Source organism: Tauraco erythrolophus, chromosome 3 (genome assembly GCF_009769465.1).
Source record: "Tauraco erythrolophus isolate bTauEry1 chromosome 3, bTauEry1.pri, whole genome shotgun sequence".
Lineage (NCBI taxonomy): Eukaryota > Metazoa > Chordata > Aves > Musophagiformes > Musophagidae > Tauraco > Tauraco erythrolophus.
The window spans coordinates 101,175,486-101,201,692 of NC_141467.1; the positions used below are offsets into that span (position 1 = coordinate 101,175,486).

Genomic DNA, 26,207 nt, shown 5'->3' on the forward strand with positions numbered 1-26,207 from the left:
TGGCACCATTTACTCACTGCAGCAATAGAAGGCTTTTTTCCATCTCCAGCTGGTGGATGAGTTACATCTGCACCAAGGAATATGACGGGCTGTTGAAATACTGGCGGTCTGACAAAAAGAAAGCAAATTTGTGAAAGCAGCAAGGCTTGCACTTAATAAAGCACGTTATCTCTCAAGTAAACAGCGCTCTAGACTCTTGCAGTGAATTAGTCCACAATTTGAACTTGATCAGAGTTGGTCAGTTGCACTGTGGCATTAATTAGAGGTCCTGATTAGGGTCCTCATACTAAACACTTGGCCTTGTTTTAAAGCATAGCTAATTGTTACTTTCCGTTAAAAATGAGTAAAAAAAATAAAATATCCATTTTTTTTTTAACTTGGAGAATTGGAGCCTTTCTTAATTAGACCACGGAAAAGAATAAAAGTTGATTCCTGAGCATCAAACAGCATCGGAGAAAACTGAAGGACCATCCACATATATACGCGCTATGATTTTGTTTCTGAACAAAGCAGCCCAGCATTGGTAAAGTACAAAAAATGTGGATATTGTAGGTATTATTTTAAAAGTAGGTTTATTTTTTTAAACTCTGCTTCAAAGTTTTAAACAAACCTTTAAGATATCAATCCATTGCATCAAGAGTAGAACACCAGAACGCTACACTGGAAGTTTTAAGCTTCAACTCGTATTTTTTAATAAAACAATTTTAAATAGGAAATCTTGGGCCACCAGAATTTTTTCATGCATGTGTGTAGGGAAACAGTTAAGCAGATGGATTCTGCTGTTTTCAGACCTTCTCTAAAAAGGAATTTGAAGGTAATTATAACAACAGAACTTATATGCAATTACACAAATAAAGCGGTTCTATTCCCATCCCCTCAACCAACAGAAAAATTATAGTTATGTTTTAAACACCCAAAATCTGCACTTTTAACTAGGTGTTGTGTGTAGTTGGGCCATTTTGTCTTTTCTCCCTTTCTTCAACTCCATTTTTGTGAATGCACAGTTTATTGGCATAATGAGCAGAACTCAACTTTCTGGCCACATTACTGCTGCCAGCACGTGCCACTTCACAGAGACCTTACGCTTCTGGATCCAGCATAAAACTACTTGTGAGGTGTGCGTGTGTTTCTGGTTTGTTTTCAAACACACACACAAAAGAACAACCAAAAAAACCCCCCAACAAAACAAAATAAACCCCAACAAAAAAATACTGTGCCTTTTTGAAACACATGCTCTGTAACACAACGATTTTTAGTTGCTTTAGGAGGAGTCTCCAAGAAGCACACTGCCCAGGCTGAGTATATTTAGTTCCATAAACAGAATTCAGCAAGACACACAAAATATATATCCCTTCTGATAACATGTTCTTTTTCTTCCCCTCCCTAAGTACTTGTTGGTGGATTATTTTTCAGCAGCTGCCTTCCGACTTGCCTAAATACGTCAAAGTGAGAATTTGCTTATCTGTGCAAAGCAGAATGTTGACTTCTTTGAAATATGCTCCCGAGAATGATGTAGCAGGTTATTGCCTGAGCTCCCTCTGCAACTTGACATGCAATGACTGTAAAAATGCCATCTTTTTACTGACATAGAAACCCAGTTGTTCATTTTGATTAAAGTAACTTTATATATCTTTACACCAGCTTTCTCTATCCTGCACAGGTAAGACAAAATAAGCTGCATTCTGTCCATTCTTCCATCAGAATTTCTTGTCACTGATTTTTCAATAAAACCGATGGAAAGTTTCAATTTAAGAACATTTGTTTTAAGGTGATACACAAACCAAACACAGTTTTTAACAGCAGGGTCCTTCCTTTTTTACAAATAAGATGATATTTATTTCACTCCCACTCAACTATACACAAGACTTCAGTGATATATCAGACGTGGAATTCAGTAGTATCAAAGCAACTTCACAGAATATAGTTCACAGCATAACTAAAACTTATCAAGGTCTTGTTAATAAGAAATTGCAAGGTACATTGGACCAGAAAACCAATTAAGAGTTCGTTGCTCCCAGCTTTTGTTTTTTTAAACGTCTATGTAAGTTAAGACAACAAGATGAAGAATCTTGACCACAATTGAACTATAAAGGAAAGGGCACTACTATTCAAGATGCTATGTGTTTCTGAAAACTCAAAATATACGAACTTTTCATTTGAATAGAAGTTGTATAATTCAACGGTCAGATTGCAACAACAATATTTTTATTATCATTGCAACTGGAGCAAGCATTCCTCTCCAGTCTTCACAAGCTAAATTTTGCAGGACTATGAGAATTCAAAACATGGTTCGACTGAAGAGTCGCTTGAACTACAGTGCTATGACTACAGACAAAAGCACTCAGTTATCTTAACATAACGCGTGTTCTCTTCACAACACAACACTCTCTTCCTCTTTGAAAGATGGCTTACCTCCCCTGTGGCAGTAAAATATTATTTACGCCTCCTAATTTGACATTTATTTTCAAGCAAAGGTTAGACAGAGTTTGCGGTGTTGTTCTTTGCACGTTTTTCATCTGAACGCACTGCGTAGCCATTCCCAGCACAGTGTCGCCAACACGCTTCACCTCCGCTGCAAAACAAAGTAAAAACAAAAACCCATCTGCATGTTGCAAAGCAAACAACGTAGGAGACATCAGTTTAGTGACAATTAACTACGCGTAGCAAAGTGGTCGCTTAAGCTTAAAGAAACAAGAAGAAACCTAACCCCCAAACCCAACCCTAGCCTCCAGTAAACCTTGTCCCAGTTCTGTCATGCTTCACCCACCAACAGCACAAGAACTGTGTCCTAAATATAACTCAAGGCATCATTGCCTTATTTTAACTCAGATTTTTTTTAAATTACACTGATTGCAAAATTACAATTACAATGTTTTATCATCCGTGTGGAAGAACCTTTGGCTAATGAAGTAGATAATGTGGATAATACTGGGATGATGAGCACTTGTTTCATTATTAAACACTGGACTAGTAACACAAACTTGATGGTAACATGCTGAGTAATATTTAGCCAACCAGTTTATCAGCTCATCGCTGCACATTTATCACTTGCATAAAATGTGGCCAGTTTAGCAAAAGATGACCCATAAAAACTCCAAAGCATATTCCTTAAGCACTGTACTATTCAAAAGGTTAAAACAAATCCTGCAGGTAACAACAAAATTGAGACTTAAAAGCTTTTAGAAAGCCATACTCCTACTCTCAGGAAAAGAAGAAATTTAGGCTCCAAGACAGGCTCAGAGAAGATACAACCCCCCTTTGGCAACAGGAGAGGGAAAGAGGCTTTTTGAGGAGCAGGGTGAGAGAAGGACAAAAGACAAGACCGTGGTTATAGGCCATGCAAGAGTATGGAAGAGCACAGGGAGAAAATAAGGAGATGATTAGAGGGGGCAGAAAGAACTATAATTAAAGATAATGACAAGGAAAGCAGATCAGTGGTACCACATCCTCTCAGTGGTTAAGCAGAAGAAAAAGTTCCCTTCTAATGCCAAACAGAAAAGTGAAATGTCATTTCGCACTGAATTTCTATTGAACAAATTGGAGACAAGCAACTTCCTTTGCAAGGCTGAATTCAATGGGAAAAAAGGTACTACTTTGTTAAGGTTCCTTTTTTAATCTTTCTTTTTACCTTATATGAGATAATCTTGAGAAAAGGAAATTAGGGAATTATTTTCTGCTATACTAAATTGGTGAGGGAAAGGACAAAACAAATCTGCAGCTGCTTGGTAGATCTGAACCATTAGAGAAGAGAGAGTCCATGAAGCTATGGGAGAAAAAATAGTGGCTGTTGCTGTAATTAGGCAAGTTAAGTGAAAAAAGGAGGAAGGCACGATAGGAAAACCAGCGGTCTTGCCTACAGGAAGAGCTAGTCCAAACCAAAATGCATGCTTTATCTCAAACGTATTAAAACCTATGTGTATGTGCTATGTAAAATGCACTAAAATCTCTTTCCAAAAAAGTTTAAGTTGCTGAATTTTCACCTTCCATGCATCTGTGTCCTCATAACCCAAGAGTTAAAAAGCTGAAAGAATAAGGAGAGGACAAAAAAAACAAAAAAAAAAAAAAACAAAAAACAAGTGATGGGCAGAAATCTTCTCCTTCACTCAACTTTTTTTTCCAAAGGGTGATGGCAGCAGTAAGCAAAGATGTTCTAAAGCTATACAGTCCTTGAGGTCATTACTGCTTCGATCACTTGGAATTTTTGGCACACAAATTACAGTAAGCAGATTTTAATCCACTGCATATCAATTTCGTCCATTTCACCAAAGCCCCGGTTTAGCTTTCTCACTCACAAACTGCATCTCAAATACAACCAACGAGAAGAATGTGGAAAAGCAAATTAAAAGCATAGACAAAAATAATGAAGAGAATTAAGGTCTTAATATAAAACATCATGTAGTGCAAGAAGAATAAAATTCATTTATAGCCCATTCCCTAAATGGAATTTATATAGTTAAACCAGAATTAAACTCCTCTCATTTGGAAACTTCACAAAAAACGTATGAAATTGTGACTGAAACGCACAGGGTCACGATCTGCACTTACCGTAGACTGGCGTTTTCCCTGGCAAAATGACTACGACCAGCTGCAGCCCAGTGTAAGTGTTCTTGAGATGTCTGAACATGGGCTCCACGCTGTCAGCTCCCTGCGCGTATTTACAGAAGCACGGCTGCCCCTGGATGGGCATTCCTGCGTCTCTGGAAATCTTCCTCAGCTGTTCCGTAAAGGACCTCAAGGATGTAAATAAATACGTTAGATTCTCAGGCAGCAAAATCCATCTTGATTTTTGTTGTTCTTTTTAATGAAAAAATCCCGTTCCATTTGCAGAGTTGCACTGTCCAAACACCGAGGAATTTACCCCAAGTGCATCTTTAATTGACTGTGCCTATGTAGTCACTGAAGGAGACAGGGGAAGATGAGGAAATGCACTGTATAAGTAACACCATTACTAAAAACTGCACTTCCAAAGCAAATTCCACCTTATTTGATCTTTCTACGGGAGATACAGTATAACCTACTTTTTCCAAAAACACTGCAAGGATGATATTTTGGATAGCCTGCTCTACCACACTTCTGTGTGGTACTACTACTAAAGAAACAGCTGGAGTTCCTTCTTTTTCATGGTGAGGAAAACAACCAACAGAAGTTACCAACAGCTGTGTCTCAGCAAATTGATCTAACACCCACACTAATGCACAAGAAAACCTTGCTAGATATCAGAGAAAAGGTGTTTCCTGGAGGTGAAGGCAAACCTTCTCCAAGAATGGTGCAAATATAAGACAACCTTTGATGGAACCGGTCAGAAACAGAGACAACCTGATTTTTCTCAGAGCCTTTTATCAGTGAAAACTGCTTCAAGTCCACTGCTAGCAGGGTCTGCTGCGTTAGAAGCCTGCCTCCTTCTCCAGGTTCTTGTTGACACAGTAGTGTTTCATAGAATCATAGAATGGTTAGGGCTGGAAGGGACCTTCAAAGGTCATCTAGTCCAACCCCTCTGCAAGGAACAGGGATATCTCCAACTAGATCAGGTTGCTCAGGGCCTCGTCCAACCTGGCCTTGAATGTCTCCAGGGACGGAGCATCCACCACCTCTCTGGGCAACCTGTTCCAGTGTTCTACAACTCTCATGGTAAAAAATTTTTTCCTAATATCCAGTCTGAATCTACCTCCCTCTATTTTAAAACCATTACCCCTTGTCCTATCACAACAGGCCCTCCTGAACAGCCTCTCCCCATCTTTCTTGTAGGCCCCCTTGAGGTACTGGAAGAACCTCAAGGTTTGGCTGTCTTTCCTTTTGAAGTGACACCAAGACCACACTGTGCCTGTCGTAAGCAAGACAATCAAAAGCACTTCAGTGTGGGAGTCCAGGGCTCTACAGAGTATATCCAGTCTGGAAGCATCTTCAAGTGAGGCGTCATCGTAGATCTGTAGAGCGGAGCGCTTGGTGCTGAGGGACCAACATCCACACTCCATGTGTTTCTGGGTTTTTTCACCACAGTGGCTCTTAGTCTGGTGCGGTGGGCTGAATGTCCATTAGTGGCTGAAGCACATCCTCTAGTCCAGTTTTATCCCCCCCAAAAAAAAAATCCACATTGTACACTCAGGCTGCTCCTTGATGCAGAACATGGTATGGCAACTGGTGACCATCAGGAGCATCACTTCAAATATGCACTTCTGATCCAAACTGAAACACTGGTGCAGATGCACTCAGAGATGTCCTTCTTTGGCACCTGGTTTAACGACCAGCACAGTAAAAGTGTGATTCCAGGTAGCAACACTTAACTGACATAGATGCTGACAAAGCCCCTTTGATTATTTTGGAGTGGATGCCTCCGTGGGTGTCCAAAAAGTTGCTTGTCTTCACCAAAGGGTGCCAGATAATACCATCTTGCCCACTGAGAGGGTGTGAAGATTTTGTTTCTTCCAAACCCATCATTAACTTTCACAAATCATAACAGTCTGTGAGCTTCAGCCCTGCAGCTTCTTGCAGAAAATAGGGACATTAAGCGTTTTCCCTGGCAAAACAGGCACTACTCACAACTATAAGCAGAAAAAGTCAGTGGCAGAATACACAAGTCTAAAACATCACAGGTTTTGAGCCTTTAGAAGTCCACCTGTAAGCATGATGCCTAAGAGGAAAGGTTCTCTCCCTGTTCCTGAGGGTAAAGCAGGATGATTTTGAAGACTTTTATGGATTTTGAAGGTGTTTACTCTGATGGATCTACAGCAGCCAAGCTTCAACTTGCTCAACAAGATGTAACAGGAGGCAACTGGATGCAGCCGTATTCCTGGTATGAAGGAATGTCCTTTCATGGTAAGAACAAACTCCATTAAGCCATCAAATAATTTTATTTTGGCTCATTATGTTGAAGACTTCCACCTATCTCTCAAAACTAACTTCTCCCACGCAACATTTCCACTAGAAGCAACAGTGTGAAAGGGAAAAATTCTCTGGCACCTTAGTTCCTGCCATGTACCTGGAGAGAACAAGTCCCTAGCCTTACACCATGGGAAGGAAAGGAAAAGGTAAGATTCCCACTGTTTTCTCACCACTTGTTAGGGAAAAATTCCCAAGCTATTTGGCAAATCATCTAAAGGAACTGTGCTATGGCAATACCGTTGTCATGAATAAGCACTGTCTTGCATTCCCCATACAAAGAGCAGTTGAGTCACCTGCTAGGGCAGCTATAAGAGCTGCACTTGCCCACGCATGAAGGGAAGGCAACTGCGTGCAAAAGAAGGGATTAAGGCAATTAATCCACAAAAGCACGCACGCTTTCCCTGATTTAAGAATGGCAGATGTCACTTTTAACAATTGTCTTTCAACAACCACGTTCCATCCAAAGACAGCAAAGCCAAATGGGAAATTTTCATTCAAATGCTCAAAGTCAACAAAACAACAACTAGTCCTACTCATCTTGCAAATACAGCAACTTTCACGTTACGGTAAATCTAGCGGGTAGAAAGTTTTAGACAAAAGTTTGATTGCTTTTTAAAATTTTCCTTTTAAATAAGTTCAGCACGAATAAATCTATTCCATATAACCAGGAAAAGAACCTGAGATGACATATGTGTTTGCTTTCGCTCTTGACAAATACTTAGTGATAAACACCCTTCATTTTGGTCATCTTTATCAAAGATCTTCTATCTTTATCTATCTTCATTTTGATAAACACCAGAACTCTGTCGTAAGGCCTCACTGGTCAGAAACCCGCCACACAGTACAAATTGCTTTTGGTTCAGTCTCATCTGGAGGATTCCATGATGCTAGAATTGAAATCATACTGGTGTCATTCAAAATAGAAAAAGAGACAGAACTTCAAAACCACTGTTGAAGATGTATTGTCATACGTTAAACAATTTAAAAAAAATATATATTCTAAATAAGTAAGCAAAATTATGATATTTCCATACATAATAAATAATAAAATCACCATCTGATGAAACACACTTACTTAAGATGAACTTCAGTGCACTGGCGCTGGGGAGCAAAGCACGCAATTGCCCAAACCTTTATTTCAATTCCAGTGTGAAACTGTTTGTTCCTCATGTCCCAGACTCCTTGAACTGGCGTAGCAATTGCTTTATTCTGGAAGTGAAAAGAAAAACAAAAACTAGTGCAAAAGTTGAATCATGCTAACAAAAACCAGTTATGCTTCTGCTGCCCTCCAACTAGCAGGCTATTTATAATCGCAGGTCTTCCTCTCCATGGTACAAACATCTACCCTATCTTACACATCTCATTCTATCACTGTAGCAAGACACCTTGCTAGCCTGGTGAGAAATGAAGCTCATTAAAATTAAGCTCATATTGTACATTTTTATTCTTGATGGTTTCCTTTGGTTATATAAATCAGCAGCAGATAGAAATTACATATGGACAGTAAGTCAAATTCATGCTCAGTATGTCACGTTAACAACAACGTACGTTTCTGCAGCAACTTTGCAACTGCTCAGTGAACTTTCTGAGCGTGACTTATTTTAAGTATTATCAATATTTTACACATCACTAAGTAGATGCAAACAGTGATGTGATGTCACTTACACAACTCTAGAAAAAAATGCGAACAAGCTGACAAAATATGATCGTAGAATCATAGAATGGTTTGGGTTGGAAGGAACCTCAAAGATCATCATGTTCCAACCCCCCTGCCATGGGCAGGGACACCTTCCCCTATATCAGGTTGCCCAAAGCCTCATCCAACCTGGCTTTGAACACTTTCAGGGATGGGGCATCCACATCTTCTCTGAGCAACCAGTTCCAGTGCCCCACCACCCTCACAGTGAAAAATTTCTTCCTTAAATCTAATCTAAATCTGCCCTCTTTCAGTTTAAAGCCATTGCCCCTTGTCCTATCACTACACACCCTTGTAAAAAGTCCCTCTCCAGCTTTCCTGTAGGCCCCCTTTAGGTACTGGAAAGCTGCTATAAGATCACCCTGGAGCCTTCTCTTCTGCAGGCTGAACAGCCCCAACTCTCTCAGCCTGTCTTCATAGCAGAGGTGCTCCAGCCCTCGGATCATCTTTGTGGCCCTCCTCTGGACCCGCTCCAGCAGCTCCATGTCCTTCTTGTGCTGGGGACTCCAGAGCTGAATGCAGTATTCCAGGTGGGGTCTCACGAGAGCAGAGTAGAGGGGCAGAATCCCCTCCCTCGACCTGCTGCCCACGCTGCTTTGGATGCAGCCCAGGACACGGTTGGCTTTCTGGGCTGCCAGCGCACATTGCTGGCTCATGTTGAGCTTCTCATCCACCAGCACTCCCAAGTCCTTTTCCTCAGGGCTGCTCTCAATCCATTCTCCGCCCAACCCGTACTTGCGCTTGGGATTGCCCTGACCCACGTGCAGGACCTTGCACTTGGCCTTGTTGAACTTCATGAGGTTCTCACAGGCCCACCTCTCCAGCCTGTCGAGGTCCCTCTGGATGGCATCCCTTCCCTCCAGCGTGGCCACGACACCACACAGCTTGGTGTCATCTGCAAACTTGCCGAGGGGAGGGGAAAAAGGTGTCAGGAGTCCTCCTCCTTTGGGAAAGGAGCAGCAGTTAACAACATGGATGAACTGACCTGCAGCCCCATTCCCCTGCGCCGCTGGGGAGGAGGGAGAGGCGGGAAGAAGGGAAAGGCGGGACAGGGGAGGTGTTGTTTTCAAGATCTGGTTTTGTTTCTTGTTGTCCTCTCAAGTAACTGTCAATAAATTGAATTGATTTGTCCCCGAGTCGAGTCTGTTCCACTCGGGGCCACGGTCGGTGGGTGCTCCCTCTGTTCCTGTCTCACCCTCAGCCCTTCTGTTCCATTTCTCTCCTCTCCCCCTCACGGAGGGGAGCCATGAGCGGCTGAGCGGTGGCTGAGCCACGACACCAGTTCATCCCCCAGCGAAGCTGTCTTACTGGCTGGAGTTACCAAACTCAGTTATTCATCCTTGACCTGTGCAACACTTTTTTTCAACCATCAAACAGACATTACTGTGATGGATTATCTACAAGACAAGGGACATGACACGATGACTACCAGTGATGTTAATTACCCTAAGAAGTATCAGTATCCAGTATATATTTTAGACAAGTTACCATGATGTCTGCCTTCTCATTTAGCAGCAATAGCTAAAATTTACAGGAATTCTTCAGGACATGCACAAATTCAATGATTCATTTTGCAAAGTGTTGTGTCTGCTAAAACCAGTACCTCCCGCACTCTTGACTTTCCATCACTCATATGCCATTAAGCTCTTGCTCCTCCTGTTCCCCTGGTGCCAGAGTAGTTCATGAGAGCACTCTCCCTAATGAGGATCAGGGAAAGACAGCTGGGTTATCTTAACCTGTCAGTAAAGGAAGGTTTGAGCTAATCCGTCTGATTTTGTCTGAAGAGCTTTAGGTAGAAGACGCAAGATCCTCTCCTGGTGCAGGTTTATGGAAGTAAGAGTTTGATTTGTGCAGAGAGACAGAACTATCTTCAGTTGGCAATGCATCTAGAAGAGGTTCATCAGAAGCCTTCACAAATCAAGTTATCCCAGCTATCAAAGGTTTCATCTTGCATAAAACCAAGACACGTTACGTAATTGATAGAAAAAGCTGTTTCTCAAGCTTTTTTTTGAAGGACACCAGGGTAAGAAGATTATGTCAGAAATACCACCTTCAGGTAAAGCCCTTGTAAAGAAATTTTCTTTACAAGCCATTGTAAAGAAAAAACCTGTGAGTAAATACTCCAACAGGAAGAGATGGCTCTAGAGAAGAGCATGCTGATAGAGATAATACCTTAAGACAGTTGTCCTAAACACAGCTGCTCCACCCAGAACACAAAAAAAACAACCAGAAGTTCAGGAAGATTTCAGAGTTAGGGGAGGCAAAAACGAAGAGGAATAATTGAAGTTGTGTCTGTTCTCCATACGCACCGATTTGAACCACTAGTGGCAGGTTTCTTCTTCCAACACACAATAGAACAGTATGGGAAAGAAAAAGCACAGCTTACACACATTTTTCTCTTAAGTTTACGTAAGTGCATTTTTACCCCAGCTTTACTTTCCGAAACAAAGAAGTGATTGAGGCACAGAGCATTATCCCACGCAACACGCTCACTACACTTAAGGACTCTGAAAAATTACTTAAGTTCTAAACATTACACCTATGATTTTATCCCTCTACGCCCAACATCATTCATTTAAAACAACCACGTTATAGAAGTTATCACCGCTGGCGATGGAAGCTATCACGGACTGTACAGGATCTGTCCAACGTACCCTGCCTCCGTAGAGGATTGAAGGAGGCTGTAGGACTCTACCAGTCACATCTGTCATTTCATCTTTGACCATTATTCCAAATTCACGAACGTAAGGGTCAGTATTAAAACTCGCACTCCGCATCTGAAATTAAAACAAATTAGATATTTCTTGCAGAAAAAGAAGTTCTTTTTATGAAATCTAAAACTTTCCGAGATAATCTGTATTCAGGCACATCTCCCTTATATATGAGTGATGCCAAGCACTCAGAGCCTCTGTTAATTCCAATTGGATACATGGATGCCTCAAAATTTGAAGTAAAGCAGCAAAAGAACACTCGGAAATCTTTTGTGAGAATGTATTTCTCTGTGATTAATGGAGAAAGTCTTATAAAATCAAGTTCATAATCTGTGTGTAGTGGATAAACTATGTAATATCTGCTGATAGTAAGAGCAAAATTAAGTCCATGACTACACTTCTCAACTTCAACAGAACACTCACCAATTTGCTAATCTCTTCTTGACGGTCAGGTGCTGATCTGGCAGTTGCTCGGATCATAGTGGAAGTTTGATTGTCAGTGAGTTTCTTTATGCATCTTTGTCCTGCCACTATGTTGCACACCTAAAACATGCCCACACAAATGAAGTTAAAACCTACCATGCACTGTTTTTTGGGGTTTTTTTTTGTTTTTTTTTCTCTTTCGTTGCTGCATTACACAATTTCTAAAGCTGGCTACTCAGAAAACAGCTTGTCAACATTTGAGCCTTTTTAACTCTGACCCTCTTCCCCCAATCCCAGAACACAGTATTATCTCAAAATTTACTTGCCTCAAGAGGAAGGTATGTGTGCTTCTGCTCCTGTCCAACTTGTAAACATGGAAGGTGAGGATAGCGTAAAACTAATTTGTGCCTGTCCTTAAAATACTGAGCTACAGTGCATTCAACTGTTTGTCCATTCTCCTGCTGAAGTGGGAATCTGTTGGGAATCAAAGACGAGAATAAGCCATTACTTTACGCAGAATACTTTCCTGCACTTGCCCAATACACTTCTTGGCACGAGTTAACCTCACTGGAGATTAAACCTGCCTTGCTGAAACGATGCAAGTGTACTTCTGTAATTAAGAATCCATCATTGCCACTACAGTGAGTCTTTTAATACTACCACAGAAGGCTATTTCTCTAACGTTCTTGATATCTGAAGCTATAAATGAAGTTTCCTAAGAGCAGGTGCCTTAGAGAAAGAGACTAATGTTTCCTGCTTATTTGGGATACTTGCAGTACTACATTTTATGGCATGTCATGCACAGAAAATAGTAAGCCTACTATGAACGTCACAAAATCAATTATTGCTACAAAAATTTATATCTTTCTTTACAAATATATTTCTTTACAAGTATATGCAATATATGCACACATATTTGCATATACTTACATCGAGGTGGCACAAATATGGTCTTTTCATTAATAATAATACGTCACTGAAAAAGTACGAACCAAAGCCCAAACAATTAAATATCAGATTTAGATATTGATCAGTTATCTTATTATAAAAAGCTGGTAATAGTTTTGTTCCTCATACTGCTCTCTTAAAAATGGGAATAAATACCTTCATATTCAAGTTATCTGTAAATCTCTGGTTAGTGATTAAATATAAACTTTTTTTCAGAAGAAAAATAGATTGGTAATAAGCAAGATTAGAAACTTGATCCCAACTGGCACTACTTTTCTGCTCAACAGTTCTGGGAAACATTATGTTACCAATAGAGCACCCTGTTGTTTCAATGTTGAAGAAATCTATAAATGGAAAAAAAACCCACAAAACCAAAAATGACACACCCAAAACCAAAAAACCACCACTCATTTAAAACAAAGCAATTGGTTCAACTGCCATAATATTCATTATAGGAAAAAAATTTAAACAAAAAAGAACAGCAAAATTAGGAAATTCTTTGTGGTGAATTTTAAATGTATTGAGCCAAGCAAGCATCGTTTTTCCACACATCTCCTCCTATGCCAGTAAGGCAGGCAAGATACTTTCCCAGCCTAAAATTAAAATTACGCTTAAAAGGAAGCAGAATAATTTTACGTTTGGTGACTTGCTGGTCGTCTGGTGACATTGCACACTCTGTACTTTCTCTTCATCTGTCCACAGTGTGTTATCTCCACCTTTAGACCTAAAAATTGGAAAACACGTATCACCATTTCTTCCAAATCAGTGTCATCTCCCTAAATTGCTACACAAACCCACTTAAACTGTACAGTAAAGCTATTCACTATTTAGCACCTTCTCCAAGCACTGAAGGGTATTCTAGACAGAACCCAAAAAAATATTTCATAGTCTTAAAATTCAAAACCCCTGAGCTTCAGCCAAAGTTCAACAATGAATTTTAGAGACAAGATGAAACCCCAAAGCCCCAAGAGTTCACAGATGAAGCTGACTGCATTCTGTGAGTTCCAATTCTGTACCTCTAAGGAAGTCGAGGATGGCGGAAGGACAAAAAGGGCACACAAGCTCCTTGTAACAAGAAGCTCGTTTATACTTTATGTCTAAACATACGGCGCCTGTGAGACCTCCAACTACTGCAACCACCCCTGAACTACGGCGTCAGGGGGAGGGGAGGAAATACCCACACAGCCTCTAGGAGCCCGTGGGAACAAAGCCACAGGGCTTTAGTCTTCATGAAGACAAACATCTGCTGCAACCCCCACTGGCATAAGGGAAAGTTCCCCACCTGAAAGCCAGGAACTTCAAGAACGAATTATCCACTCGAAGCCAGCACAACACCGCTATCCGTGAAGAATTCATAGAATCACAGAATGGTTTGGGTTGGAAGGGACCTCTAAGATCATCTAGTTCCGACCCCCCTGCCATGGGCAGGGACACCCTCCACTACACCAGGTTGCCCAAAGCCTCATCCAACTTGGCCTTGAACACTTCCAGGGATGGGGCATCTACAACTTCTCTGGGAAACCTGGTCCAGTGCCTCACCACCCTCTGAGTGAAACATTTCTTCCTTTGTTTCGAATTGTCCTTAATTTGTCCTCAGAATTGTTTCTGATTGACCATTACCCACAAACACAAGCTTGAATACAGCAGTTTCATTTACATACTTTCATGCTTAGGCAGAAGCAGATGGAGGTGGGCTATTAGGGATAGGAAGCTGAATGTGTGGGAATAGGAAAGAGGGGGCTGTAGACAGCAATTCCTTACGTATCCGCACGTGCGTATAAGCTCCGGCTGCTGCCGAGTTAACAGTGCACATTGCCCCTATCTGTCAAAGCACTAATAATTTGCCAAACAACAGACTCATCTTTCCACATAATTTGTTACAGCTCAAAGTGCCATCCAGTACGAAACCTTCAATAAATACAAAGTTTTCACAGATATCTCCCAAATCTGTATCACAGTGTTTTCATTAAAAGATAAACTGTTACCTCAATACCTCAGCTGACAACTAGCTTTGCTACAAACTTGAGACGACGGCTTCTGTCTGAAGAACAAAAATCCTCATGGAAAAAATTACAAAAACAGATGGCAATTCAGTAGCTTGAGTATTTTTTCAAAACACTTACAACCAGTACAATCTCAGGATTTATTTATGCTTTTCTTGCTCACTTCTAGTTGGGCAAAGATGATTTTGTGGACGTTTTGTAGAAAGAAGGAAGCTGCATGATAGATTTATGGAGTTTGTTTTTCTTTTTTAACTTGCTTTCTTTCTATCAAGCATATCATGAAGGAAAGACCTTCATTTTCCAGAAGAAACCTTTAGTGAACAAAAATAGTAAGATTCCTTCCTCCTACTCTTTGATTCAGTCATTATGTATTAGAATAACTGTAATTTACTTCCAGGAGAGTACATATATGAAATATATCGAATTATGCAAAAACGTCAAATTATGCAAAAACATATTGCTAAATTATTAGTTAAACCTCGAATATGAAAATCTTGACATCAGTAATTGGAAAAATTTAGGGTCAGGTGATTTAAAAAAATACTAAATCCCAGTCTTTGTAAACATTTTGACTTGAGGCTTGAGAAATGGGCCAGTGCAAACTGCATCAGCTTCAACAAGTCCAAATGCAAGGTCCTTCACCTGGGACGGGCCAGTCCTAAGCACAAATACAAACTGGGCACAGAGTGGGTTGAGAGTAGCCCTGAAGAGAAGGATTTGGGGGTGTTTATAGATGAGAAGCTCAACATGAGCCAGCAGTGCACTCATGCGGCCCAGAAGGCCAATCGCATCCTGAGATGTATCAAGAGAAGCGTGGTCAGCAGGTCAAGAGAGGTGATTCTCCCCCTTTACTCTGCTCTTGTGAGACCTCACCTCGAACACTGCGCCCAGTTCTGGTGTCCCCACCATAAGAGAGACACAGATCTGTTGGAGCGTGTTCAGAGGAGGGCCACAAAGATGATCCAGGGGCTGGAGCACCTCTGCTACAAGGACAGGTTGCGGGAGCTGAGATTGTTCAGCCTTGAGAAGAGAAGACTTCGGGGGGACCTAATAGCTGCCTTCCAGTACCTGAAGCGAACCTACAGGAAAGCTGGGGAAGGACTTTTTACAAGAGTGTCCACTGATAGGACAAGGGGAAATGGGTTTAAGTTGAAGGAGAACAGATTTAGATTAGATCTTAGGAAGAAATTCTTCAGTACGAGGGTGGTAAGACTTTGGAATAAATTGCCCAGGGAAGTTGTGGATGCCCCCTCCCTGGAGGTGTTCAAGGCCAGGTTGGACGGAGCCTTGAGTAGCCTGGTCTAGTTGGGAGGCGTCCCTGCCCATGACAGGGAGGTTGGATTAGATGATCTCTAAGGTCCCTTCCAGCCTATGCCATTCTATGGTTCTATGATTTTGAAATCATTAGATTAGGAACTGGAGTATCTTTGTCACGGAACTGGGATTGGCACTATCGATATATTTCAAAGTGAAAAAAGCGAAATTTTTGTATTTCTAACTGTTAACTCATATTTACTCTAGTGATGAGGGTACTTTAAGAAGAGTAAATAAATTGTTTTGAAGGAGACTGACATAAAAAGGGATGCTGCCCTACCTACTGAAAAGAAAAGATCTCAGCAGCACCTCTGCACTGAGATGCTCTCAGATGCCAACGCACACCAGTAATTTTGACATGATATTTGATCAAGTGACTGGGTGGTGGTGAGGCACAAAAAAAAGGGAAGGTATGTCAAGAGAACTTACACTTAAATGAAGAGAAGCTTGCACAAGTCACAACCCACTAACTAATCTCACTAAAATGAATTACCATCCATCTGCTACGAGTTTTAGTTCATCTCATCAGAGTAAAATCTTGATGCTTTCACTAAAGCGCTTCCATTAATGACAAAGCTAATTAAATTACCCTATATTTGCCACAGGCAAAACGCACATGCATATACAGTTACCACAGATTCTCGAATATGTGACAATTCACTTATGTGCATACCTGAGCTCTGAATGTGGCTGGTTCAAAAAAGAATAATAAAAAAAACGTTCACTTAACTTTTCATATCAGTGATTCATCAAACCTGAAGCCACATACTTACCTGCACTGACCCAACTTTACTTATATTTGCAAAGTAACTCTGTCAAGCTACAGAGATTGATCGATGGCGTAAGAAAAAAGGACAAGTAGACGGAAACATAAAATTGATCAGTAGACTTCTGAAAGTCTTAATAGGTATGCAAGTAATAAAACGATTCTTTGTATATGGGTTGGGCCAATCCCAAGCACAAACACAGGCTGGGTGGAGAATGGATTGAGAGCAGCCCTGAGGAAAAGGACTTGGGAGTGCTGGTGGATGAGAAGCTCAACATGAGCCGGCAATGTGCGCTGGCAGCCCAGAAAGTCAACCGTGTCCTGGGATGCATCTGAAGCAGCGTGGGCAGCAGGTCGAGGGAGGGGATTCTGCCCCTCTGCTCTGCTCTTGTGAGACCCCACCTGGAATACTGCGTTCAGCTCTGGGCCCTCAAAATAAGAAGGACATGGAACTATTGGAGCGGGTCCAGAGGAACTCCACGAAGCACCTCTGCTATGAAGACAGGCTGAGAGAATGGGGGTTGTTGAGCCTGGAGAAGAGAAGGCTCTGGGGAGACCTTCTAGCAACCTTCTGGTACCTGAAGGTGGCCTACAGGAAAGCTGGAGAGGGATTTTTGACAAGGGCATGGAGTGATAGCACAAGGGGCAATGGCTTTAAACTGAAAGAGGGGAGATTGAGATTAGATTTAAGGAAGCAAATCTTCTCTGTGAAGGTGGTAAGACACTGGATTAGGTTGTGCAGAGAAGTTGTGGATGCCCCATCCCTGGATGTGTTCAAGGCCAGGTTGGATGAGGCTTTGAGCAACCTGATGTAGTGAAAGTGTCCCTGCCCATAGCAGGGGGTTGGAACTAGATGACCTTGAAGGCTGCTTCCAACCCAAACCATTCTATGATTCTATGATTCTCTTAGTTTTGCTCAAAATTGTAGGTGCGCTGTTCGTTGTGATAATCTGTTGCCCAGTAAGGCAACTGCCATAGAAAATATTTTGAACATGTAGTGGCAACACATCATTAGACAGAATAAAGCAGGTTTATGTAATTTAATTATTACCTTTGATTTCTTTGGTAAACTTTACCCTTTGGGAATCTGTCAGAGGTTTTTGTTGTTCTTCAATACTTTTGAAGTCCAAAACTTCACATACAAACTCGATAACTGGCTGTGCTTTGTAAAATGCAGTTGCAGAGACTGTAGACAAAAATGTTGATGTTTTATTACTGAAGGAATTGACAAGAAATCCAACAAATGGAACTAAAGTTTTGCCTTTCCACTGAAAGGCAAAGAAGGAAAAAGAAAAGATTTTTGTAGGACCTACCATCAATATTTAACATCATTTTCCATAACGAAGGTCTGACCGATTGATGGAAGCCAAACCAAACTTCTCTGCCCCCACCCAAAGGATTTGAGCACCCTTCTGATGCTGTAAAAAACGATCGCCCCACAGGAGTATATCTGCAATAAAGAAAATAAATTCAGATTCAGACTAAAGCAAAAAAAAATTTGCAATAAAGCCATAACTAATGCAAATTCCTATTCACAAAAGTACAGAAATATCAGTGTTTCAAATTACTGTGTCAGTCCTGTCAGGACTCAGGTTACACCTCTCAAAATCCAGGTAGTTGCAGTAAGAAACTGGCTACTACTCACGGGTTTTTTTAAATTATTGTCAGTATACTCCTTAATTTACCTACTAATCCAAACAAAAAGCATTAATAATTTTTTGTGTACTCCATTAAAAACTCAGCTACACTTCAGTAAGTAAATAATTAAACATCTCTGCTATTAAAACAACAATGTAATAATCTCTCTCCTTACTTGCACACAGCCTCCTCCAAAAACCATAGAAACTTTGTGCGGGTTAACGACTGATCTAACAAATATTTTTCATGCATCTTTCATCTTGGTAATTCGCTACTGCACACTTAATATCAAACTACTCAAAACCAGTGCTCATATGTTTATCAGAACAAAGATGCATGACCAACTAGTCTGGGACGTTTCCTGCGTTGCAAAACCTGACTAAAGTGATTTTTTTTTTTTTTTATCCTTAAAGTGAGGATAAAGTCAATATAACAAAAGGCTATTTAAAGATAGTTACATAAATTTAACTCATTTCCCCTTTTTAGCCCTTTAAAATCAGAAAGTTCAGCCCTGCTAAGCTTTGTTCTTCATTTTCCAACTGAAAGTAATTTGAACAGTTGTCTTCAGTGACTTGTTTCATGGCAGTTTCATTAAACTCAGTATCTCTTGGGTTTGACTGCAAGCGCTGTAGACTCCACCTGCTTGGAAAAAAACTAAATAATCTTCAAACTTTTCTTTTCTATAGAAACAGCTATACTGAATGATGTTAATGTCCTGCTAGCAGTCTCCTTTATACAAATTGGCCATAATCGTCTGCCCAAGGACACGGAGGACCAGGGTAACAAGTTCTAAAGCCACCCTTACGTGTCTACCAACCTCCAACTGCTTTCCACTCAGGAAAGGCCTTCTTCCCTGAGGCCTACAGGGAAACAGGGTATGAGGGCACCCCTGACCTGAGAGCACACAAGCATGGAGCGAGTCCGGAGAACAGCGAGGAAAGAGACTTGCGTCCAGGCTGGAAGCTACTAATTCCACCGGATGAGCAGAAAAGCACCGGATTGCCTCTTGCCTGAGCACGCCGTCTGCTAGATAGCTGTTATTTTGGTTGAGCTATGAAAGTACATCCTATCCAAAAAGCCACTGAAGCGATGCAAATAGCAATGCAACTTCCTAAACAACGTCCAGGTCTTCCCCTCACCTCATGGAAGGCAAGTGCCTCATCACTATATCCAGTGCCTGGATGGTTTCAAACGGGACACTCGGCAGCCGACCAGAAAGAGCATCATGTAAAGCCTGCAAACTCACACAGGACATCCACTTTATAGCCACCTTAAATATTCTGTCCTTTCCTTCTCCTGGTAGCGTGACCTCCAGCTCCACCTGCAACAATGCCAAACAACAAACCAAGATGATTCTTTCCATTTAAAGGGGAAAATGGAAGGGGCTTGGAAGGGATGATGCATTCCTCTGAATAGCGCTATAAAGCATGGGAGGAGACAAAAAGCAAGGATGAAGAAACAGCATACATTAGGTACAGCCTCTTTTTATAGCTAGTTCTTTCCAAAGGCGTATTTCAGAAAGTTGGCATGCTTCCCAGCTGGCATCTATCTTCCTCTTTAAGGCAACATGGGAATTTGGAAGTGCTTGCGTGTCAACAGGGAGGTCTCTGTGAAAATCTCATAATTTTTATTTCCCATAATATCCCTGATTTCAGATACCTAACACATACTAATGCATCACCGCTCATGTCAGCTCCTGCACGCCTAAAATAAAAAGTGGTCTGTCACTACCTGCCAAGATTCACGAATTTCTGGTATTCACTCTCTAGAGCACCAGGGAGCTTTACATAAAATTACTGCAGGCATAGATCAAATGAGAGAAAATAAAATTTACAAAGAGCTTTCAAAGGGAAAAAACCCAAGCACCATCATCTCCCAAGCAAAATAAAAAACCCCACAAAACCCACCAACCCAAAAAACCTCTTATTTTTAAATACCAAAGAAAGAATAAACGATGACCCCTAAGTACTAGTGACGCTATCCGGCAGGAAACAGGGGCACTCCTTTGGCATTTTATGCCCTACTTTGAATTTGTCAAAAAACCACGGACAAACTACATTATGGTAAACTACTTTGCTGATTACTTGTAATTACTTGTAATGCTGATTTTTCCTCTTTATTAAAAGAAAGAAAGCCTGAGCACATAAGTTCTGAAACCAACTAAAATTAAGGCTTGTCTGAAATGATGAGCAGTTCTGGGAGGACTACAAGAAATAACAAGATCAGAGTATCCTTTGTGCTGGATATAAACAAAACCACTGCATTTTCCTGTCCTAGAAAGCTTACAATTTAAATATAAAAGGCATCCACTTAACAGACAAACTGTAATTAGTCAGTTAGCAAAAATAATAACATGGGTGACAGCAAGCTCACGTATGCGCTCATCTGGTCTTCTGCCACAGTTAGCTGCTTCAGTTCAAAAACAGCAAAGAAAGATAAAACACAAATATTTTGCCTGTGCTCCAAAATAAACGAGCTGACAATTTACAGTAGGCAGGCAAAATTAATATTACAGCTGTATCTCTCCTCTAGGTCAAACATCATTGAGTAGGAGAACTGAGCAGAGGAAGGAGCTGTATGACCGTGGCAAAGTAACAGGAATTGGAGTCTGTAATTGCAGGGTCCCTGGTCTGAATCCGGCCCAGAAGGTTAATTCTGCTGAAAAGCTGTGCAAATAAAGGTACAGGTTTTCAGCTGACACAGGCTGGAAGTTTTTATAAGAAGCCTTTTTTTCCACCATGCCATCAAGAAGTCTTCAACAGCGGCTGGAAGACATCTGCCACACCGGAACTGCGTTTTCCTTTTAATTCTCTCCTCCTCTTCCAAATCCAGTTTTGTAATTTCTATTATTCCCGATACCTTTAACACACAACTCATCGAGATGATTAACAACTTGAAGAGTTTACGTTTTTAAAAAAAAAACAAACAAACAAAAAAACAGAAAAACATATTAGGACCAAAAAATGTGTCCTTAACTCACGTTCACAAGACTGCGTTCACTTTTAGGCACTGCAAATCAGAATTTAAATCTCTCAGTAATATTTTATTTATCCCACTCTATATTTTTAAGGGCAAACGAACATGCTCGTGTTTGACAGAGTAAGCAAAATATGAAAAATGTCAAGACAAAATAGTTTTAAATGAGAACTTTACCATGTACTTTATTAGGAATAAACTCTAAATATTTGATTTCCTACAGTTTCACTAGGTGTAATCTATTTCCAAATAAAAAAAATTTACAACCTTAGTCACTAATCTACTACCTGCTAGATCCATTGCTAAATTGCAGCGCAGTTGACATCATTTTGCAGCTAAAAGAACTAAACGAAGTAGGGATGTGAAAAATCATGAAGCCTGTGTAAAAATTCGAAAGTCATTCTTAAAAAGAAGAGGTCTTGTAGCTGATGTAGTCTGATTGATTCATACAAATCAGCATACACTAGTGTTTTAAAACAATAAAAATCAAACCTGATCATATGTTTCTGGGGAATTCTTAGCATTTCTTCTTCTCTACAAAATATTTGCATATTTTATCACGTTTTCAGCATACAATGTACCTTTTATCTTATTAATCTAAGAGTCATTCCTTCCCAGTGATTCAGAGGAAAACAGATGCACAGTTTCCGAGCAAATATTTGGGTGCCTGCCTCCCATGGACTTGTCTGGAAATCTCGAGCTATGGATGTAACACAGAGGTCTGCTGCTCTCAGGTACAGAGTCATTAGCGGTGCTTCAAACAGATAAAGTCAAGAGGAGTAAGCTGGTAGCTACATCCAGGTTGGATGAGGCTTTGGGCAACCTGGTGTAGTGGAGGATTTCCCTGCCCATGGCAGGGGGGTTGGAACTAGATGATCTTTGAGGTCCCTTCCAACCCAAACCATTCTATGATTCTATGATTCTAACACTTTCCTTCTGAAAAAGGGAACAGCAGTAGGATTTCTCTATCAAACTGCAGCTTGGTTCACTCATAATTACTGGTTTTATAATTACAGACTGTTGAAGATATATGCTAAGATATATCAGTTGTTCTTGAATCTTGCTAGGCAAGAAAATTTTCAAGTCCAGTTAAAATATAATTCTAGCTTCTAACTGTAGACGGACATTTTAGGGAAATAAGTCACGGAGCAGTAGAGTACAAAGACACAGTTAGAGGTGACCTGGGCTTGCTGTTAGAACCTATGAGGGAAGGGCAGACTATTACCATCTTTATACCCTGACAGTGTTCTATACACTTCTTTCTTCTCAATGTGTAGGAGTAAAAAACCACAAAAACATTCTGTTAATATTTACATATTCTGTATTTGTTCCGAAAGGTCTACAGAAACAAAGGAAGTAAAGAGTGAAAATAAGGTACGATGAGCAAGGAATGAAAATAGGTATGATAACCATGAAGGCCAAGCAGAAAAGATTATTCATATAATAGAAAAAGTTAGAAAATAAGCAGAGTTGTCAGCAAGGAAAAAACAAAACAAAAACACAACCCCAGAACAACCACCACTGACAAGAGATGAGGACAGAGTGCATTCATTAAGTTAAAGTGCAACAGGAGGGACAAAAACGTTGCCAATTTGGTGTCAGCCTTCTGTTTAGCATCAGTTCTTCCACCACCGATGCACGCTGCAAGGAAATCAAGTCCTTCCACTTAGATTAAGGATCATCTATTAATCACTGTATGTTCATGACCCTTTTCAATATGATCCTAAATGTAATCAGATGTGCAGTAAACTTGCTACATTTGTTCTGTACAGAACAGTCAAAAAAACCCCAAAGAAACCTAATCTAATTATGCTGGAGGAAAGGCATAATACTTACAAGCTTTGCACTGGTCTGAACCACGCTTAAACCAATTTAGCATCACATAAAAAACTTCCCTCATTAAGCTAAATTTCCCCGCGTCCCACTTAAACCAACTGAAGATTTATCTCTATCAGCTCTTTCCTCCAGGGTAATAACATTAATATATGTATGGCAGAAAAAACGACAAAATCCTATATTCCATAGAAATATGGAAAAGAGACGAGTTTATTAAAAGCGAGCCCAAATGTGAGCCACAGATGAAACTATCTGAACCATCTCGTGGTACCCTCCACCAAAACCGCTCTCCTCAGTGACCGTCTTTTGCAAACGTGCTGATTAGATTTGGATATAAGAAAAAAAAATTTCACTCAGAGGCTGGTGAGGCAGTGGAACAGGTTGCCCAGAGAAGCTGTAGATGCCCCATCCCTGGAAGTGTTCAAGGCCAGGTTGGATGAGGCTTTGGGCAACCTGGTGTAGTGGAGGGTGTCCCTGCCCATGGCAGGGGGATTGGAACTAGATCTCTGAGGTCCCTTCCAATGCTGACCATTCTGTGATTCTATGATAATACTGTCCCTCCCAAAATGGGTAACAAAATCATTAAAGTCAGCCTTTTCCCAGCCGCAGGATACAACACTCATTTGCACGGACATACAACTATTTTTCATTCATCTTTACTGATGAAATGCAGAACTTCATACTTGTCATGAAATATAGTCAGTCTCCTACAACTTGCCAAGTATTACACAGCAACTCTGTGTGCATCCAGAGGACTTGTTTAAATCCCTGGGAGAAACTCAACAAGTATCATTCCATCTTCAGCAAATGCTTTGCAATCTTGCATGGCAAGTCTGTAGGAACTGGAATACCACATGCAAAAGTGAAAAAGAAATAATTATCTTCAATATTTTTAAATGATGCCTTTATAGTTTTCCTAGACTTTAGGTTATCAGTTTATGAAAAATATCCAAGACTGGAGTATATACTGACCTTTACTGCATGACATTCACTTAAATACATTTGGGGGAAATAAAAATTACACATATAAGATGAAGAGCTCGATTCAAGTAGAACTATTAACTATGTCAAGTGCTGCACAGGCATACGACACCAGACAGGGAAGGCCAGCACGAACTATTTTGTAGCACACTGCTACTCGCTCTAGGAAGACCTAAGCTCTGCTCCCAGTTTTATCAGTAAGCAAGTTTCCAGGTTTCTCTGTATTGCCCTTTCCCCTTGACAGTTTACTTTTGTCTAATTAGGTTGTAATCAACTCCTACAGGATCAGGCAGTCTTCCTCTCTACCTGTGCATGCCTCACCTTGCACCCTCAGCAGAATTTAATGGCCTCTGGGAACTACCGTAGTGTGAGGGAGTAACGAGAATGATTGTATCCTCAAGTGTTCATCATCTAAATAAAAAAGGTCACAGAAAATTCAGCCTGATATTAAGACCACAGAAGCGTAGGCTAAGTTATTTTACCAGGTTTGTGTGTCAGCATGTTTCAACACAGTCCCTTCTGCTTCACCAGTCATCAATGGGCACAGACGTGGGTACGCTTCACAGCTACAACCGGAGTGACCAACGAAGAGGTCACTGCCCCACGTGCTGAGCTGGCAAACAGAACATGCAAGTCCTCAACTGGCCCAGGGCTAAGCTAACAGGTCTTAACCTGTGCAATTTGAGTTAATTCGGTTCTCACATAGTAAAGGACTAGAGAAGAGGTTCCATACTGCCAACAGAGGGATGGAGGAGTTTCTTCCAGCTAGTAGATAGTGACAACCAGCTTTGATGGACAACAATCCCAGTGGGCTTTGATGGGATTAAAAAGCTGACACGACAGCTTGCTGCTGCCCAGAGGGGTGCTTCTACTCCCCTCTCCCAAACTCAACTGTGCTTTCACTTTCTACCTAGTGCCAGTATGGAGCTTGTCCGCTGCCTTGGGCAGTTGATCCAGCTCACCCAACCCGCAGAAACCACGCAAGTGGGGAGAAAGAGAGGGAGGAAAGAGGGAATATGGAAAAGAGAGTAACTATTCTGATGACAACAAGCTCACATTTCTGTCCTGGCAAGGCATACCCTGAGTGGCAAAAGGAAGAGACATCTATTCCAGAAATATAAAATCATTTCCTATCAGTTATTAGAAAGACTCTGCAAATATTACATTAAAATCTCCAAATAGAAACTTTTCTATTTAAAACTTACTTTATCTCTCCCAATGGGAAGCGGCATAGCTGTATAAAGGTTTTTTCTTCCATCAAACACTGGTTTGCGATCCCCAAAAATCTGGGTTTTAAAGTGCTGAACCATATGCTCCACTATTTCTCTGAAAATACAAAAAGATTACATTAATCCAACTTTTTACTTTTGATGTTAAGCAGCAAACGAACACCAGCACTGATATTTATGAATAGAGGCATTAAGCAAACGAAAGGGTTGTCCACTTCTGGGTATCAAAGGCAAGATTTGTTTGACTGATCTGAATCAAAGCAATGTTTTCACAGACTGTTTTCTTAAAGCATCTATTTTTAGCTTTTTCAGATTGAAACTTTCCTTCCTCTTTTCTGTGATCTACTGAAAGCGGTAAAGCAAAAGCTCCTGCACTCTCAAGCTCAAAATGAGAGGTGCTTGGTATTCTCCTAGAGCTTCTGCTCCCCTGTCCTACAGCCCTTTCTGCAGAGGACCATGGACCAAAAGCTCAGCAGCCTGAGAAGCTTTCCAAAAAATTACTATCCAAGCTTATAGCCTTAGCGTAAGGATGATAGTTCTATGATGACGGTGATACGCTAACTTTTTGCACGGCACGAGAAAGATTACTTTTAAATGTAATTTCTTCATACATGCAACAAAACTGGGATCCCTCCATCAAAACTGGGTATGTGCATTCGCTGAGACCCGTGCATATTAAAAAATACATACTCATTAAAGCACAGCTGGAATAAGATTGCATGTTTGTATGAATGAAGTAACCATTCACAAAGTTCTTGTCAAACCACAGTGTTTACACGCTGGTCATGCAAAGCAGTTCACCAGCCG

General features: G+C 40.8%; 1 protein-coding gene across 1 annotated transcript in view; it reads right to left on the reverse strand.

The window, feature by feature from the left end:
- Positions 1-26,207, reverse strand: part of AGO2 (argonaute RISC catalytic component 2) — a 66,849-nt gene that overhangs the window by 11,839 nt on the left and 28,803 nt on the right. The window contains exons 3-14 of the mRNA XM_086608866.1: positions 25,377-25,497; positions 19,518-19,699; positions 18,054-18,190; positions 17,792-17,926; positions 13,294-13,381; positions 12,036-12,183; positions 11,710-11,829; positions 11,230-11,352; positions 7,955-8,088; positions 4,546-4,730; positions 2,413-2,572; positions 18-108 (exon numbers count right to left, since the gene is read on the reverse strand). Coding sequence (XP_086464992.1) covers positions 18-108; positions 2,413-2,572; positions 4,546-4,730; positions 7,955-8,088; positions 11,230-11,352; positions 11,710-11,829; positions 12,036-12,183; positions 13,294-13,381; positions 17,792-17,926; positions 18,054-18,190; positions 19,518-19,699; positions 25,377-25,497 — 1,624 coding nt within the window. The remainder of the gene's footprint in view (positions 1-17; positions 109-2,412; positions 2,573-4,545; positions 4,731-7,954; positions 8,089-11,229; positions 11,353-11,709; positions 11,830-12,035; positions 12,184-13,293; positions 13,382-17,791; positions 17,927-18,053; positions 18,191-19,517; positions 19,700-25,376; positions 25,498-26,207) is intronic.